At 37.5% G+C, this 19,779-nt stretch overlaps 1 protein-coding gene and 1 pseudogene across 5 annotated transcripts in view; one reads left to right on the forward strand and one right to left on the reverse strand.

Moving 5' to 3' along the window:
- The window catches only part of PCCA (propionyl-CoA carboxylase subunit alpha), a 413,570-nt gene that overhangs the window by 69,651 nt on the left and 324,140 nt on the right, over window positions 1-19,779 (reverse strand). For all 5 annotated transcript variants that reach the window (XM_053890918.1, XM_019443967.2, XM_019443966.2 and 2 more), the window contains one exon: window positions 2,226-2,279. In XM_053890918.1, coding sequence (XP_053746893.1) covers window positions 2,226-2,279 — 54 coding nt within the window. The remainder of the gene's footprint in view (window positions 1-2,225; window positions 2,280-19,779) is intronic.
- On the forward strand, window positions 2,855-3,745 carry LOC109264110 (39S ribosomal protein L47, mitochondrial-like; annotated as a pseudogene).

Below are 19,779 nucleotides of genomic sequence, written 5' to 3' on the forward strand. Positions count from 1 at the left end.
ATTTTTTTTTAATATAATGCTTTGCACACTTAAGAGACTATTCTATAGTGTAAACATAACTTTTATATGTACTGGGAAACCAAAAAATTCATTTGACTCGCTGTATTGTGACATAAGCGTTCTTGCTGTAGTATGGAACCAAACCCACAACAGCTCCAAGGTATGCCTGCATATCTACTGTTAATAATGAAAATACTCTAGGAGATGGGATGTATGCTTCTGTGATCGTGAATTTTATGTGTCAGCTTGGCTAGGCCACAGTATCCAGATTTTTGGCCAAACATTATTCTAGATGTTTCTATGAAGTTATTTTTAGATTAACATTTAAATCAGTAGATCTTGAGTAAAGCAGATTACACCTCATAATCTGGTTGGGTAACATTCAATCAACTGAAGAAAAAGGACTGACCTCCCAAGCAAGAAGGAATCCTGCAAGCACATGGTCTTTGTACTTGAACTCCAACCATTTCCTGGCCTACTGTGCAGGTTTTGGACTTGACCCCTCTTCCTCTCTCTCTACACACACACACACACACACACACACACATACTCCTGGTTCTGTTTCTTTGGAGAACCCTAATACAATTTCTTAGGACATGCATTGAAATAATATTTAAATTTTTAAATTAAAAAAAAGCATGAAATAACTTATCAGAAAAAATAACTATAAATCGCAGGTGCTACACTTAAAATTTATGCATATACTACTACATATGCTTTGATACGTAAACTTTACTGTGTCTCTATATATAAACTATAAATGCACATTATTAGTAATGTCCTTCCTATCTCCATGACTACAAAAACACTTATCCTTTGATCCACGCCACAGGCCTCTCCTCTGATATTCTCAATAAACTCACAGAGCAAACAGAACTATCCAATGTGAATTTACAACCTGAACAAGGTACCCAAAACTATGAACAGACATTTTACAGATTATAAATGATACCTAGCAAATGAATACATGGAGAAACATTCGAATACATAAGGAGTAAACAGAAATGCTAATTAAAATAAATAAGTTACCTTTTTTAACAGTTAAATTATTTTGAAAATTATAACTAATACTACTAATGATATGATTATTATGCTCGTTACTTTTACATTAAAAGTAAAAATAGTAACTGTAAATTGCTTTCCATAGATAAAGCTCAATGCTTTTAAAAATCATAACTCCTACTAGTGAGAGTGCAAAGTGGCATGCTGACACATGACGAAGGGCATTCTAAAGAGATATGAGGTAACTGATAATGTGTACTAAGCCATAAAATTATTCATGGTTTTGATTCTATTCACTTAAAATTTTTTTAATGCTTATTTATTTTTGAGAGAGAGGGAGAGTATGAGTGGGAGAGGGGCAGAGAGAGACAGAGAGGAAGAGAGAATCCAAAGCAAGCTCTGCACGGACAACACAGAGCCCAATGTGGAGCTCAAACTCACAAACCGTGAGATCATGACCTGAGCCAAAGTCAGATGCTTTTCCAACTGAGCCACACGGGCGCGCCATGATTTTATTTAGAATGAGATATATTTCATACATTTCTGAGCATGCTTGAAAATAATTCAAAATGTCAAAAAAGCAAAACCCATTAAGTTGTTCATTAGAACACCATTCATAATTGCAAAAACGAGGAGTAACTTAAATACCTAACAATTGGGATTCATGGATAAGAAAATATGTCACAACTACTCATCAGAATGTTAAACACAGTTCCAGTAAAATGATGCTGATATTTTCTAGCAATATGGAAAATGATTAATAGGATCTTAAGTGAAAAAAATCAAGATCCAAAATTATGTCTCAGTTCCCTTAGAGATGTGTACTTGAAAGGACCTGATAGAGAAAGCTAGAAGGAAAACTAAAGAGAAAAAAGCCATGGTCACTATTTTCAAAAGCATCTTAAATAATATGTTCTTATTTTTATAATAAAAACAGAGAGAAAATCTTCAGTAGAAAAAAAGCACTTGAAATACTCAACAAAGTTCAAATAATAATAAAAAAAAACATTTTCTCTCTAAAAAGAAATAGCTAAAACTATTCTATCACGGAAACGTGACGAACACATTAAAGAATGTATTTTCTTATACAAAGATACCTCATTTAATAGTAAAATAAAACCATGATGAAGGCAAGTTCAAATACATGGGCTAAAGCTATTTGAACGCTTTTGTTTCTCTGTAAATTAAATGATTATACAAAGTAATAATTCTTTCATACTTACCACTGTGCCAAGAAACTGAATGCTCATGTTTCCACCTGCTTCTCGAGAAAGACACTGGAAAAAAAGAAGTATAAAATGAATTCGCATCCACACAAAAATGTGTACATGAATGTTTGTAGCAGCATTGTTCTGAATAGCCAAATAACCCAATGTCCATCAACCAGTACACAGATAAACAAAACATGGTATTTTCATACAATGGAATATTATTCGGCAATAGAAAGGAATGCAGTACTGATACATGCTACAACAGAAATCAGTCTCAAAGGACCACATGTTCTACGATTCCATTTAACATGGAATGTCCAGAACGACCAAATCCACAGAGACAGGAAGCAGCTGAGCAGTTTGCCTGTTCTTTGCAGAAGATCCGCAGCTACCCCAGAGACTTTCCGGTCATCACAACTTCCTCGGTTACGACAGGGTGCCTAAGAATACACCAAATATCACATCTTTTCTTTGGGGTAAATTACACCACTGGTCAAGGAAACGACTCAAAAAATTTTCTGATGACCCAAGAAATTAGGGGGAAAAAAGTGAAACTTGGGGCTTCACGGACCTGTCAACAATTAGGAATGAAAGTAATGAAGACATGCATAAACTCTGGTTGTCCTACTGAAAAAAGAGACATGCTTATAACTTTAGAGCAGAATGCCAAATGGCAGAGATTGCCAAGGCCAAGTCTGGAAGAGTTAGAAAGGGTGGCAGATTCCACGGATGCATTAAAGTTGTCCAGGAAAGAGAAGATGCCCCTAAGGCTTCTTCAGACTGCTCCAGAAAAAACTAGACCTCATGCTTGGACAAGAGACATCTTCGATGGGCACCTGGGTGACTCAGTTGTTTAAACGTCCAGTTTCAGCTCAGGTCATGATCTCACAGTTCATGGGTTTGAGCCCATGTTGGGCTTTCTGCTGTTAGCACAGAACCCGCTTCATATCCTCTGTCCCCCTCTCTCTGCCCTTCCCCCACCTGCACTCTCTCTCCCTCTCTCAAAAATAAACAAACATTAAAAAGAGAGAGAGACAGGGGCGCCTGGGTGGCTCGGTCGGTTAAGCGTCCGACTTCGGCTCAGGTCATGATCTCACGGTCAGTGAGTTCGAGCCCCGCGTCGGGCTCTGTGCTGACCGCTCAGAGCCTGGAGCCTGTTTCAGATTCTGTGTCTCCCTCTCTCTCTGCCCCACCCCTGTTCATGCTCTGTCTCTCTCTGTCTCAAAAATAAATAAACGTTTAAAAAAAACTTAAAAAAAAAAAAAAAGGAGAGAGAGACAGACAGACAGACAGACATCTTTGGAAGAATCATCTGGCACAAGTTCAAGAAGTGAAATTTGTACCTAAGTAATAGATACAATAAAAAATTATTCTTTGCAATGCTTTACGTGGGACATTTTGACAGACTGAGACTCAAGAAGTAAGCCTACGTTAAAGCCAGGAAGAAAAGTTTAGGGAAAAAAAGTAAGAAAAAAATTCTTCAGTAAGAGTTTCCACATCTTTCCAAAGCCCACAAGTCAAGGCTTATCTAATAAATCTGAACTCTTAACTTACCATTTTTTCTTGGATAACAGTCTATATACGAAAGTAAATATATGTTAAGGGTTTCATAAAGAACTTATGTTTCCAGTCAAATGACAATTTACTTATCGATTGGTCTAAGTATTTTTATGCCACGCTAATTCTGGAAGTGGTCACACTTTTACCAAACTTTAAAAAAAAAAAAAATTAGGAATAAGGCACAGATCAAATTCCAGAAAAGAAAGAAAGAAAGAAAGAAAGAAAGAAAGAAAGAAAGAAAGAAAGAGGGAGGGTGGGAGGGAGAGAGGGAAGGAAGGAAGGAGAGAAGGAAGAGGGAGGGAGGAGGACTAGGAGGAAATAAGAAATGACCGCTAATTAGCATGGGGTTTCTTTCCACATTGGTGGAAATGTCCTACAATTGCCTGTGGTGACTACTGCACAACTCTGTGATGAAAATAAAAAACACTGACTTGTGCACTCTAGGTGAACCATGTGGTATGTGAATTCTATCTCAATAAACTTGTTATAAAAAGTAAGTTAGCATTTGTTTAAAATGACAAGAGAGACAACACAATTCTTCTATGGCCAGAGAGTAGTCAAAAAGCACCTCTATGCTATGCATTTATTTGTAAATAAAATAAGTTCAAAATGAATACAGTATGATTTATGCATATCTTGTTTGAATTTTAGTTTGCTAGAAATGATGACTAAATAGTTCACAAAAAGTAAATTATACCTTTTTTTTTTTTCAGGTAATTCTCACCCATAAAACTGCTGTGTTATTCCTAACATGTTCTTAAAAATTCTTTCTTCCCTGTGCTACTCAGAGAGGGCCCAGTGGCTTCAAAGACCACACAAAAAAATAAAGCAATTCTAACTACGTAGCTATACATTTTTTTTAAAGTTCCCAGATGGGGCCCTCGAGGGAGTAGTGGCCATCAATCAACTCCATGCCGTGAACTATTACAGACATATCCTAATAGTATTCCTTTCTAACAAGTGCAGGTTTACCAATTCCAATCTTTTTTTAAAAAATATTTTTAATGTTTATTTATTTTTGAGACAGAGAGAGACAGAGCATGAGCAGGGGAGGGGCAGAGAAGGAGACACAGAATCCGAAGCAGGTTCCAGGCTCTGAGCTGTCAGCACACAGTCCAACGTGGGGCCCAAAGTTACAGATCAGGAGATCATGACCCTAGCTGGAGTCGGATGCTTACCCGACCAAGCCACCCAGGCACCCCCTACGAGTTCCAATCTTTAAGATCACCCAAGTCATAAAACACAGAGCAAATCTCCAGAATTCAAGCTGAGCCCTTGGGTCCTTGATTGAGGGAAGTTAGATCAATAAGAAAGAAAGTAGTTCAGTGTACAATGACAACTGGTTACACCACCTGTAAATATTGCCTCCAGTGACTCAACACAATATCTGACGGTGCCTGGGTGGCTCAGTCAGTTAAGCGTCCGACTTCGGCTCAGGTCATGAACCCAAGTCTGAGCCCCATGTCAGGGTCTGTGCTGACAGCTCAGAGCCTGGAGCCTGCCTTAGATTCTGTGTTTCCCTATCATTCTGCCCCTTCCCCACTCGTGCTGTCTCTTTCGCTGTCTCTCTCTCTCTCTCTCTCTCAGAAATAAATATTAAAAAAAAAAAAAAGCTATCTGACCAGCACACTCAAGGTGGAGAAAACTCAAAATCCGTATTTTTATCCATTAATTTCACTTCTAAGAATTTATCCTAAGGGAAAAAGTCATGAATAGGAAGCACACACACACACACACACACCCCACACAAAAAAATCCACAGCTACAAAAATGACACTGTAGTGCAGTTTCCAGAATCTAAAAATTTCAAGCAATCTAAATGATAAAACAAACTGGTTAAATAAATTATGATATAATCCATGCAGCCATTAAAAAATTTGAGACATGAAAAATGTTTATAGTGTATTTCTAAGTGTAAAAAAATCAAAATGGTATGTTCAGAATACATCATGTTAAAAGCTTCTATATGTTCAAGATAAAATTCTAGCACAAATAATGCACATAAAACAGTCAACTATTATTTCTGGGTGGAAGATATTAGTTGGCCTTTCTTTTTGGCTTACCTATTATTCCTATTCTTCCAAATGGACATACATAACTTAATAAAGGCAAAAAGAGAAATAATACAGAATGAAATAAAGTAATTTATTTCCCTCAATGTCCTAAGGGATTAAAAACTGAGTCTTGAATCATGGGTTCTGACACTGGCACTTGTACTTTGGTCATCCATCCACCCATCCATCCATCCATCCACTCTATTGAGTTGAGCACTGCTAGTTGAATTAAGAATCATCCTCTGGGAGACCAAATGAAAGAAGAAAATTTGAAAAGAAATCATAGGGGCGTCTGGTTGGCTCTGTTGGTAGAGCACGTGAGTCGATCTCTGGGTCATGAGTTTGAGACCCACATTGGGGATAGAGATTACATTAAAAAATAATAAATAAAATAAATTATAATTCAATATGATAAATCCATAGTACAAAATGTACAAAGTATTATAGGATAAGAGGCCAGACTAGCTAAATGCCCAGAAAGGTTAAGGAAGACTTGCAGATACACATTAGAGTTGGGTACTCAAAAATGAGCAAGCATTCTCCAAAAGGGTAATAAATGAAACACTTTTGGTCAGATGGGACTGTTTATGCAAATTTCAGATTAAGAAGAAGCACGGTGATTTTAAGGCATGGTGAACAGTCCAGTATATGACCAGAGATAGGTTTGGTTGATGGAGGGAAGGGGCAAGAAAGGAAACCAAGAAGAAATTAGGGAGCCAAGTCCCATCCTGCACAGAGTCATACTTTACGAAGTTCTTATACTTAAAAACTGAGGAGTAACATGTTTGTTTTAGAAAGACTGATGGTCTAATGTGAGGTTGAGGGTATACCGGAATGGAGGAGGAGGTGGGCTGGGAGCACAAGGAAAAGGCAGCAGGTAGCAATCACCAGGTTAGTAGGGCTCCAATGCTAGAGGTAAACCCAACAGTAGAACTAAGCCTGTTTCATTCACAGAAACTTAGAATTTGGAAAGCAAACAGATCTCAAAATCTTCATCTTGTTTTACTTATGAGGAAATCAAAGGTACAGGGATGCCTATATTGCACTAGGAAAATAAGAATTCCAACCCAAGCAGTTGTGCAAGGTTTGGATATCCCCACTATGTGGGATGGAATATCTCTACAACATCAGGCTAAATCATCACTTAGATGGTGGGTCCTTTAAGGACAAGGACCATTTCTAGCATTTCCTCCTTAATCCCAACAGCATGCAAGTCAGTGCCGCAGAAACGGAAAAGATTTAAATCAATCTTCATCAAGAATTCTGAATTTTTTTCATACTATGAAAGAGAACAGTGACCTACAGCTCTCTCAATCTTCAACTGTCTAGTGGAAATTTTAGCTAGGGAGAGTTAGAAGTGTAGCTGCCAAGAAATTAGGGAAAGGCGTGTGATAGAGTGAGGATAGGCAATCCAATAATACGCTGACTTCCGCACTGCTGAGATTTTAAGAGTAGGGAGGAAAACACTCAGTGCAAGCGTCGCCATTACTATCAGCCCAGGACTCATCCCCGCAGTAGCTGAATCTTCCTTCCTCAGAAGCTCAAGGCAGAGATCTGGAATCCAGTCCATATTTACCAGGACAGAAGCAGCACAATTAATTACTGTAAGGCAGCAACAGTATCAATCATAACGGCTGTTCAGAATGAGAAATTTTCTGATTGAAAAGTATGGCCTATGGCCCTTATACTCTGGGAAGATGGCAGTGGTGGCATGGTTTCTGAGTCCTCTCCAGAAACACTGAAGAGGCCCAGTGGCAACAAATGTCCCTAGCACCCCAAATGCTGCCTACAAATACCGTTTCCCACTCCAAGAAATCAAGGCTTCTTGGCAGAACAGCTTAGCCCTGGTTTGAGGCAGAAATGAGGCTGTTACATCTTGTCATTTCAGAAAGCAAGGGGGCTATCAAAGACGGAGGGAGTCACACGAAAGGGACTTAGAAGCCAACCTGAAGAAAAGTCCCTGGCCAAAGATGGCAAAATCTGAACATCACTAAGGTTATAACTGCAATGGATTAAAGCCAAGTATGTTTAAACCCATGACTTCAAAACAGATACCGGAAACAAAAACAAAATAACACCCTAAGTGAGTCACTTTTGGAGAATGATAGGGAACCAAGTCTTTGGGAACTGAGAAGTAAAAGGAAAGGATCCAGCATTTGTCTTGCCTTTTCTATGAAAACTGATCTGCTGGATAACCCAAGAAGTAGGTGAGGTAGAGCTTCTCTTTAAAGAATTAATCCTGGTAATAAATTTAAAGAAATGACAACATTGGAATATCATCGTTTTGTAAACCTTAACGAATTTATTGATTGAAGCTTGAGCATCAACAGAGAAGTAAGCAGACATTATGTGCCTCTTCCAGAGGCACACCACAGCATTTATGACTCAGTCTTGCCAAAGATAATGGCACCTGAATCTGATTGCTCCTCTAGATCCAAATATCAATTTCTAGAAAACAAAGGAGAGAGGACATGTTAACCCATACCACTGGAATGCAATCAGCTAAATTCTGACCATGGAAAATTGTATAGGACAAACCATCCTGTTCCTTCAAGAAATAAAATGCAAAGAATAAAAAAAAAATTCTACGGACATTTCCCTCAAGCTACTATCCCATTTCTCCTTTAAAGCCAGACTCCTTAAAATGTTGTCTCTCTTCCTGGTCTCTGCTTTGTCACTTTCCATTCTCCTTTGAACTCATTTCCATTTGTTTCCCCCCCACTATTCATCTGTAATCATTCTCATCAAGATCACCTATGATTTCCATGTTGCTTTACCTATCAGTCAGTTTTGTCCTCATCTTACCCAGCAACACTACAAACAGTCAATGATTCTCTTTCCCAAACACAATTCTTTCACTGGCTTCAAGGATATCCATGCCCCTAGTTTATCTCCTACCTCCTTGGCAGCTGTTTCTTAGCCTTCTTTGCTAGCTTCACCTCTTCATTCAATTTCTACCTGCAGGAGTGCCCCCAGGGCCTAGTCCTCAACTCTCTTCTCTTTTCCATCATGCTCTTCCCCTGTGTAATCTCATCTCTTCCTCCCAATCCTGATGCCCATCTTAAAACAAATCAATTTCACTGAAGCATAATTTAGGTACAAAAGATTGCATTCTATTTAAAGAACAGAATTCAGTGACTTTTGACAATTTTGAGAAATCACCACCACAATCAACACAGAGAACATTTCCAACACCTCCAAAATGTTCTTCCTGCCCATTTACACTCCAATCCTGGTCCTTGCCCCCCAGGCCACCATTGATCTGATGTCTAATACACAAGGTCATTTTATTCACCAAAATGGACATACAGCTGTTTGAGTACCGTTTAAGAGAATTTCACATTAAAAGTCCTTAGCACTTTTGCCAAAAATTAATTGATCTATATGTGGATCTACTACACTTTCTTCTGTTCTACATATCTAACTACCAATGCCACACTGTCTCGACGCTGCTGTTTCATAGTTAGTCTTGAAATCAGGTTGCATAATTCTCCCAACTTCATATTTCTTTTTAAAAATTGCTTTGGCTCCTATGATTTTTCAGTGAACAGGGTCTTTTTTTTTATAGTAAAAAAACATGACAAAATTTACCCTTTTAGCCAATTTGAAAGTATACAGTTCAGTAGTGTTAAGTATATTTACGCTGTTGTGAAACAGATCTTCAGAACTTTCTCATCTTGCAAATCTGAAATTCTATTCCCACTAAACAACAACGCTCCCTTTCCCTTCCCTGAGGTCCCTGGTAACCACCATTCTACTTTCTGTTTCGATGAATTCAACTGCTTTAGGTGCCCCATCTAAGCGGAATCATACAGTATTTGTCTTTTCTTGTCTGGTTTATTTCATTCAGCATAATGTTCTCAAGGTTTAATCATGCTGCAGCATGTGACAGGATTTCTTTCCTTCTTACGGCTGTAAATTATTTCACTGTATGTATATACCACATTTTATTTGTCCATACATCTGCCGATGAACATTTTGGTGGCTTCTACCTCCTGGCTATCCTAAATAATGCTGCAATGAACTGGGGTATGCAAATACCCCTTTAAGACCCTGTTTTCAATTCTTTCAGATATATATCTAGAAGTGAGATTGCTGGACCATATGGTAGTATTATTCTTAATATTCTGAGGAACCCTCATACTGTTTTCAAGTTGTGCCATTTTACACTTCTACCAACAATGCACAAGTATTTTAATTTCTCCATGTTCTCACCAATACCTATTCTTTTCTGGGTGTGTTGTTGTTGTTGTTGTTTTTGGTAGTAGCCATCCTAATGGATATGAAATGATATCTCATTGTCATTTTGATTTACACTTCTAGGATGGTTAGTGATATTGAGCACATTTCCATATGCTTATTGCCTGTTTGTATATCATCATGGAGAAATGTCTATTTAAGCCCTTTGTCCATTTTTAAATCAGGTGTTTTTTTTTTTTTTTTAGGTTGTGGGAGTTCTTTATATATTCTAGATATTAACCCCTTATCAGATTTATGATTTGCAAATATTTTCTCCTATTCTGTAGGATGCCTTTTCACTCTGCTGTGTCCTTTGATGCACAAACGTTTTTTTAGTTTGATGTAGTCCCATCTGTCTTTGTCTTTGTTGCCTATGACTTTGGTGTTATATCCAAGAAATCATTCTCAAGTCCAGTGTCATGAAGATTTTGGCCTCCATTTTCTTCCAGGAGTTTCATGGTTTTAAGTCTTACATTTAGGTCTTTAATCCATTTAAGCTAATTTTTGTTTATGGTGTAAGATACAGATCCAATTTCATCCTTTCCTTTGTGGCAGATCCATGCTTTGAGAGAAAATCTACAGGCTTATGACTACAGAATTTGTGTTTTCAACTCCCATTTGTCATCTGAGTTCAAGGCTCATACAGTCAATAGTTAACTGGACATCAACACTTGGATATGTAATGTACATGTTAAACCTACCAAGTCTGAAAAGAATTACTGATTTGCCTCTCCAAACCTGTTCCTCTCCTAACCGCCCCCACCCCCACTGCCCGACCTAAGTAAGACCATTGTTCACTCGGTTGCTTACCCCTTCATTCTTTAACTTCCTTCACACTCAAGTATCTGAACCTGTGGATCCTTGCTGCCTTCCTACCCAATTAGATGTCAAATCAGTTCACTTCTCACCATCTCTACGCTGCCATCTTAGTCTAATCCAAGGACTGGCAAACTCTTTCCGTAAAGAGTCATACAGTAAACTTTTTAGGCTTTGTGAGGCAAAATTGAAGGTATTATGTAGCTAGTTAGAGAACAAGAGAGAAAACAGATTTTCACAACTTTTGGGGGGACAACATTCCAAATATAATAAGCACCAGTTTTTGCTAATACTAATACGGAAAATGGAATTCTTTTATTTAGAGATAAAATTCTGTTTAATTGGGGCTCAAAGTTAGTGTTCCCTATCACCAAAGTCAATGGCAATTATACAACTGTTTAATGCTGACCTACAGTGAGATTTTACTGATTTCATCTTTGACGATACCTTTTCCCAGAGACAGGTACTGCCAAATACTAACAATAATCCATGGGTAAGGGATATTACTTGAGCATAGTGGTTGCTTGGAAGGGATTTATAGAATTTTGTTAAATTCCTCTCTTGATATTCACCATTAGCCTAGCATTTACATTGCAGTTTGATCACTTCCAATTTTAGGCTGAGTGGAAGATCCTCAATTGTACAGTGAAATGGATTTTCACATATGGAAATTTCCTTTGCTCTTGCACTGACGTTTGAAAACTGCTGCTGAAGCTAGTTCACTTCTTATTTTAATCTTCTAACAGCCTGGGAAGTGTAAAAAGCAGCTAGACAAGGGAGCCTGGGTGGCTCAGTCAGTTAAACATCTGACTTTGACTCAGGTCATGATCTCGAGGTTCACAAGTTCAAGGCCCACATCGGGCTCTATGCTGACAGCTCAGAGCCTGGAGCCTGCTTCGGATTCTGCGTCTCCCTCTCTCTCTGTCCCGCCCCTGCTCATGCTCTGTCTCTCTCTCTCAAAAAATAAATAAATAAATAAACAAACAAACAAACAAAAAAAGCAGCTGGACATTAATTGTGATTCAAATGTTAGTTGTTGTCAAAATAATGTTACCACAGTATAAATTTTGTATGTAAGTGCTGTTTTGTCTTACAATTTTAGGTTGAATTCATTAATAAACATCAAATCTACAGCATGAACTAATTTTCAAAGCTATCCGATGTTTGATAACAGTGGCTGAGAGTGGTTCTTCTTGTTTAGGAACATGTAAGTCTTGGTTCTGTGCTAAAAAAATAATCACAATAAATTTTACCACTGCTAAGCCAATTGAACTGCTGTGAGATAGCTGGAAAACTGGGACATTAAGGTTCTACTTAACAAAAATTCTACAAGCAGTCATAGCAAATAAAAACAAATGATTGTGGCTATATTCTGGTAAAACTGTATTTGTGGATGCTGAAATTTGAATCTCGTATACTTTCCATGTGTCATGAAGCATTATTCTTCTTTTAATTTTTTCCAAACATTTAAAAATGAAATAACCACACAACTTGTGGGCCATACAAAAACAGGCAGTGGGCTGGATTTGGCCGACTCCTGGTCTAAGCCATCAGCACCTCTCACCTCCATGACTACAATGTCATAAAAATGGTTGTCCTACCTCTGCCACTGGTCCCCTGTGGTCCATCGTCCCCAGAGCAGTGATTTTAAATCACATCACATCATTCCTCTACTCAAAACCCTTCAAAAGCTTCACAGTTGGAACTGAATAAAACCCAAACTCTTTGGCCTACGAAGGCTCTATATGGTCTAGTTCCTGCTTCCTTCTTGCGCTCTCCTAAGCTACACTCAAGATGCTGGTCTTCCCTCAGGCCTCTGCAAAGACCAAGTTTGTTCCTGTCTCAGGGCCTTTGCATTTACCATTTCTGCTACTTGGGACTTTCACACTTTTCATTTTTGCATGGTTGCCCCCCTTGTCCTCAAAGGTCTTCACTCAATGTTAGCTATTCAGAAACTTTCTTACTTTTTTTCCTTTCTAAAAAAATTTTTAATGTTTATTTATTTTTGAGAGAGGAATAGTGTGCAGGGGAGGGGCAGAGAGAGAGGGAGACACAGAATCTGAATCAGGCTCTAGGCTCTGAGCTGTCAGCACAGAGCCTGACATGGTGCTTGAACTCACAAACTGCCGAGATCATGACCTGAGGCAAAGTCAGACTTAACTGACTGAGCCACCCAGGTGCTCCAGGAAATGACTTTCTAACCACCCTACCTCCTCTACATACTTTCTGTGAATGATCCTGTTTCAGAGCCTTTATCGACCTTCTTAGTACAATAATTACGTTATTTATGTGTTTACATGTTTGGTATCTACATCCCCCTGTAGCAAATGTTGTACATGTTGTGAGGGGGACAATGACAGGAGGAAGAGAGAGAAAAAAGAAGTACCCAAATCTGATACAGCTCAGCAATAAGGACTGATAAAATGAAACATAGGGAAAAAAAATTTCATCCACACCGAGATTGATCTCTGTACACAAAACAGGAATATAGAATTTTCCCACAGTTTACAATTAAGACAGTTAGGTTTTAGAGTTCACCAAGAACAAAGTATCAGACCTTACAAACAGTCTGAGGCATGCCAAAACAAATAGGAACGGACCATTTGATTAGCTAATAACAAAAAGTAGAATAAAATAAAAATTAAGACTTTTATTTTCATGAAATATATTCCATCCCTATTAAAATACTTTCTCCAAGTTTTTATTTTATCCCTTCTCCTATTTTAAGTGGTACTTCATAGCTAGATAAAAATTTCCTTCTGTTCTTATATTGATACTCTGCTCCAACATTTACAAAATACACACCTTTTTGTTTCTTTAAAGAAAAGAATATTTAAGAAGACTGATTATCAAAATGACTTCAACATTTGTGAGAACCAAATTCATACAAATTAGCAAGGCTGTTTGTTCACTCAAAAAAGGCAAAACATTCACAAAATAATAAATGTTCCAAAAATATCTCCCTGGTATAATAAAATCAGAAGCAATTTCACCTTTAAAAGTAATCTCACTGAACGGTAAGAGGAAGAAATAGTAATAGTTTTCTTTTTCCCTCACTGATTTCCAACATGATAATATGTTGTAAAGGCCATTACTGGGGGATTTGTCTTATCGGTCTCCAGTGTGGCTGCCTGTATTATTTTCCACATTTACTACAATCAGTGTTTATACTATTGAAAATTCTCTTCTTCTGGCAGCTACTAAAATATAATTTTCTAGTAAACAGACAGTAGAGGAGAAAAAGAATACGTGAGGGGAGTGGGGGAAGATTCAGGACATTTTCCCATTATAGTAAATATTTAAAAGCAACTCCAAATCATAATGCCACTAGAGACAAAACACACACACACACACACACACACACACAAAAAACAAACAAACAAAAAACCCAAAACAAACCAAAACAAAACAAAAAAACACTAAGCTTCTAAGACTACATTTCAAAAGCAGGTAAATGTGTCAAAATTAATATTTTAAATTATAGTTGTAAATACATCCCAGCTGTTAAATTGTGATTAAATTTTTTGAAGCATAGTGAAAGGAGTTATTTCTGTTCTCCTGGCAGGCTTGTTTCTAAGATGTGTAACTGTAATTGATATTTTCAGGAGTGTGAAAAGGAGATGGTTAATAATTACTCTCTTATTTCCTACTTCTTTGGAAAAAAAATACCAACCTCCACTTATTCTAGGTTATATATTTATATATCCTATACATCCTAAATAGATGGTTCCATATTACATTTGGTAACTCTAGAGTAATCACATGTGTATAGTACAAAATAACAGCTAATTACTTCTAAGGGGATGGGGAGAAACATCTAAAACCCATGGAAAACATTTATTTTGGGACTAAAAACATAAGGTGATCACTTCCAAATCCACTTTTTTTGGTACTGGCAAAGTATAAGCAAACAAGGAAGCCCCTTCATTTAATTTTCTAATTAAAATATCATTAAAATATTTACTTTAGCATCTATATTCACTTATATAGCATCTGTATACATTTACACATTTATTGTAACCCAAGTTTGTTCCCAGAGGTTGTTACTTTCATCTAAAAAAAACAAAAAAAGAAAACAGCTTATTTTTAACTTTCCTTACTCAAAGAGGTACGAGGATCAATTCATTTTCTTTGAAAAAAGAAAGTTAAGCTTAAAATTTTAAATTCTATTCAAACTCTGCACAAGCATTTGCAAGCACACGTACCACAGATAGTTATTCAATCTGCGAACACAATTAGAGCCGTTCCTTCAGGTTCATGTGCTTATATCATATTCTGTATTACACAGGCTCACTGAGCATTTTAAGTTATCATGTCATGTAATCTATTTAACACTGCAATCAATGCACAAATAATCCATTTAATCTGGCATTCTGTAGTAAATAACATGACATTCGTGTGACACTATTCCAAATGTGTCTGCTTTAACATAGAAAATTAGTTCCACTTAGTTGAGTATCAATGACCTATTCAATGTAGAATGTGCTAGTGCTGCAGTCAGCTTTCTCCTGTTCTTTATCATAAATTTATCTTCTCTTGAAAATATTTAAGCAAGAATATGAGAAATTAAAAAAAAAAAGCCTTCAAAGGTACATCATGAATAGCTTCACATCACACAAACGCAGAGATTGTTAGACCTTAGCGGGATCTCAAGACATTTTCAAAAGTATTTAGCTCCTCTTCAGGCCTGTAGACAACCTGCTGTGAGCAGGTGGAGAGAAGAAATCATGCCACACAAAGAAACAGGCCAATACCAGTTAGTCGGCAGCTCTGCTCGCAAATGTTCAAACAACGCGACTACGCAAAACGAAAATCTTGTATGTAAAATGCTAACGAGAAACAACACATTAAATCCCAGACAAATTACACTGTAAGAAACGGAAGACTATGTGAGTTGTTCAAAGTAAAACTGAAGAGCTTCTTCGGAGGTTAAAAAGAATGCTTTATAGGAAGAGAGTATATTCACAGAAATTAAAAAAAAAAAAAAGTTCTATTTGATCAGCATGTTCCACACTACGAGATGCTACGGCGTATGGAGAAAATACAGTGAGTTCAACATGTGCAGAACACCGCGTATCTTTTGTTTCAACACTTAATTGTATGCTGCAGGCAGGATATCATTCCGCTTATTAAAAACAGTCCTAAATTTTGCTAAACTTCTAAGTTAAAAGGTGAAAAGGTTGTCAACTAGAGAAGAAATTCGTCTCCTGTTTAAAAAATGAAGTTAGTTCATCTCCTCTTAATTTTAAATGATAAAAACCAAAACTGCGGTGGACACACAGGGGAGTGCATAAAAACCAGTACATTTTGTCTTCTATGAGCACTCTCATTTAGGAAAAGTTTTGTGACCCATCTAACCCGTAACTGCTAGCCACACTTGGCTACTGGGGACCTGGAATGTGACCAGTGCAAGTGAGAAACTACATTTTCCATTTTAATTAATATTAAGTAATTTAAATACAGAAGCTGTGGAACCTATTTTTCTTTACACACAACATTCTGGTAGGGCCACATTTCACATTCATCATTCTGTTGCTTAAGATATTATTGGTATATTAGCATACGTATTTCAGGCATAGGTGCTGTTTCTGATATCACATTAATAATTTTCTTTAGATAATTTCATGTTGAAACGCTAACATTTTGGATATATGGAGTTAAACAAAATGGATTAGTGAAATGAATCTCACTTGTTTTTACTTTCTTGATGTGGCTACTAAGAAATTTAAAATTGCATATATGGCTTAACAGATTTTATTGGACAATGCTGCTTCACTCTATAATTTTTTAAATCAGTAATTTGGAATTACTAGAGATTTGGAATTACTCTCATACTAATGAGACTTTATCTTCCCATAGTCAAAATGAGAAATGATTGTAGGTCCTCAGATTATACCATTAAGATCTACTGTATAAACATTATTACTGATGGACTCTACATCTACAATGGGGAACTAGTAGGAAAACACTGGTACATACCCAATATAAGAAAAAAGAGAATTACGAAATGCTATCATTTTATTTCCCTTGAATGATGTTCTTTGAGGAAAACTTGGCTTACTTATTAGATGAAGAAATAGATTAAAAACCTATAAAAATTCTAGAGGACCTATAAGTATCTCCAAGAGTTTTTTAATGCTTATATCCTTGATTCTTCAGCATAAATTACTTCATTTCAAAATACAGGACCTCCTCTTCCTCCTTTTGGATACGTGCATCACTAGCTATATACTTAAAGCTATTAATAATGATTAGAACTTCTGTCCAAAAATAGGATTTTCTAAACATCAGAAGAGAAAAAGCAGCCGCGTGGGTAACTGAAGTAAGAGCTTGTGCAGCAGACTTAATTGAACGATGGGTTATTAGTGATGCTGGGTAAGATACAGCTCAAGCAATGTGCCAATGTTCGCATTCCCCTCATAGAGACAGGGGAAATCAGGAACAGTCTGAGGTGAACCTTTACTATACCTATAGATACTGTTGGCCTTAAACAGCTTAGGAAAATAGGAAAGATGTTTGCTTGATTGGAAAGAAACTCACTTGGTAAGCATGATACTTTTGTGGGCAGACCCTTGGGAGCCCTCATTTGTCTTTGAACTCACAAATACTATGTGATTCCATATCCATGGGGATCAAGCTGCCATGTTATCTAAGAGTACAGATTCTGCAAATGTTGGAAAGTAAAGAACTAAAGAGAATTGATAAAACAGCTAAGAAGGCTATCCTATGAACATAGCTTAGTTTGATAAAGTCTTAGAAGAAATAAAATCTAAATCTTAAAAGTATAGATAAGACAGATTTATTTCTGAAATTATAAAATGCAAGATAACTATCCATGTATTCATCCACTCATCCTTTCCTCCAGCTAATGAGCCGTTCTTCACATGTGCCAGGAATTCAGTATGGCGGTGGGAATTGAAGGTCAAATCAAAACTGAAAATTCTGATTAAAGGAAGTTAGTAACCTATCAAATTCATTTTCCAAATGAGAGTACATGCCAAAATACAATTTTTTTAAAGGAATTAATAGATAATATCAAGTTCCTGAGGCTTACCAAGGAACGCCAGGAAAGTCAAAAGATAATGTGATATGATTAGATTTGATTGGATGAATAGGGAGCTAACTCTTAAAGCAAAGGTATGCTTCCTCCCCAACTACTTGATCATTTAATCAGATGAAGTTGTTAACTGCTACTTTTCACGTAGTCACAGGGATTCAATAATAAAACTAAACAGAGGGGCACCTGGGTGGCTCAGTCAGTTAAGCATCTGACTTCAGCTTAGGTCATGATCTCATGGTTTGTGGGTTCAAGCCCCACATTGGGCTCTGTGCTAACAGCACGGAGCCTGCCTTGGATTCTCTCCCCCACACTCTCTCTCTCAAAAATAAATAAAATTAAATTAAAATAAAATAGGTGCTAAGTACTCACATATTCTTGAATAAGACTGGCTACACAAAAGTAGACTGGTGTACTAGACTGGCTACACCAAGTAGAACATGCTAGGAAACCACAAAACCAACAAGTGCCCAACTCCCACCTCAAGAGAATATGAAAGAAATTTAAAAATTGTTTTAAGTTAAATTCTTAAGCTAAGAACTCAAGGTTGAACATTTTAAGCTATGTGAAAGGGATTTTATGAGAATCCCTTGGTTTTCCATGTATCTCCTGGATTTTGAGGGGTATCTAGGTAAGATCAGCAATTGTTTTAGTGACAAAACAGGAAGAGAAGAGTATGGTGAGGCATCGATTTGTAACTATTTCTTGTGGTCTAGACGTGGATTGTACAGAAAAGACTAAGGCTGAGTCGTTATGAGAGAACCTGCTCAACAGAAAAATCTAGAAAAAGACAGCTGGAAAAGACAGAGCAGACTTTAAGGGTTCTACAGGTGAGAAATTCCCCCAAATCCACAAAAGTGTCCTTGAGAACACCAGCCAAGTGTCCAACTTTGGATGTTTGACATGCCTCCAAAGTAACGAGGGCCAGGTTACATTAGCTAGGTCAACCTAGTTCTTCCTGCCATGTTCCTCTCTTCTTTACCCCAGACTGAAACTTTGGACAGACCTCAGATGGCAAACAAGAAGTGAGAGAGGATAGGGGCGCCTGGGTGGCTCAGTCGGCTGAGCGTCCGACTTCGGCTCAGGTCATGATCTCGCGGTCCGCGAGTTCGAGCCCCGTGTCGGGCTCTGGGCTGATGGCTCGGAGCCTGGAGCCTGCTTCCAATTCTGTGTTTCTCTTTCTCTCTGCCCCTCCCCCGTTCATGCTGTGTCTCTCTCCATCTCAAAAATAAATAAACGTTAAAAAAAAAAAATTAAAAAAAAAAAAAAGAAGTGAGAGAGGATATAAAGCAAGAGGGAAGAAAGCAACACTCTCATTTTCCCTATAAAATTTCTGTCTGAGGTGGAAATGAGTTCAGGAGGAGAGGTTTTAACAGTTTTGACATTACAATGAACTAGATTTTTATTTATTTTTTTAAATGTTTATTTTTTTGAGAGAGAGAATGAGCAGGGGAGGGACAAAGAAAGAGGGGGCAGAGGATCTGAAGCAGGCTCTGTACTGACAGTAGAGAGCCCGACACAGGACTCGAACTCACAAACCACAAGATCACGACCTGAGCTGAAGTCAGATACTAAACCAAATGAGCCACCCAGGTGCCCCTGAACTAGACTTTTAAACACTTCCTCTCCCAAACAGAATACTGCTTGCCTATTCCCTGGTAGCAACTATACAACTGAGAACTGTATGTGATTTTATGCAGGGGAGGAAAGAATAAGCTGAGAAAGTGAGTTTAAAAGAAGAGTTGTAAAAAAGTTCCTTTCATTGGGGGTGCCTGAGTGGCTCAGTAGGTTAAGCCTCAAACTCTTGATTTCAGCTCAGGTCATGATCTCACGGTTTGTG

This window comes from Panthera pardus, unplaced genomic scaffold, assembly GCF_024362965.1.
Source record: "Panthera pardus isolate Hobbes unplaced genomic scaffold, ASM2436296v1 HiC_scaffold_1, whole genome shotgun sequence".
Taxonomy (NCBI): Eukaryota; Metazoa; Chordata; class Mammalia; order Carnivora; family Felidae; genus Panthera; species Panthera pardus.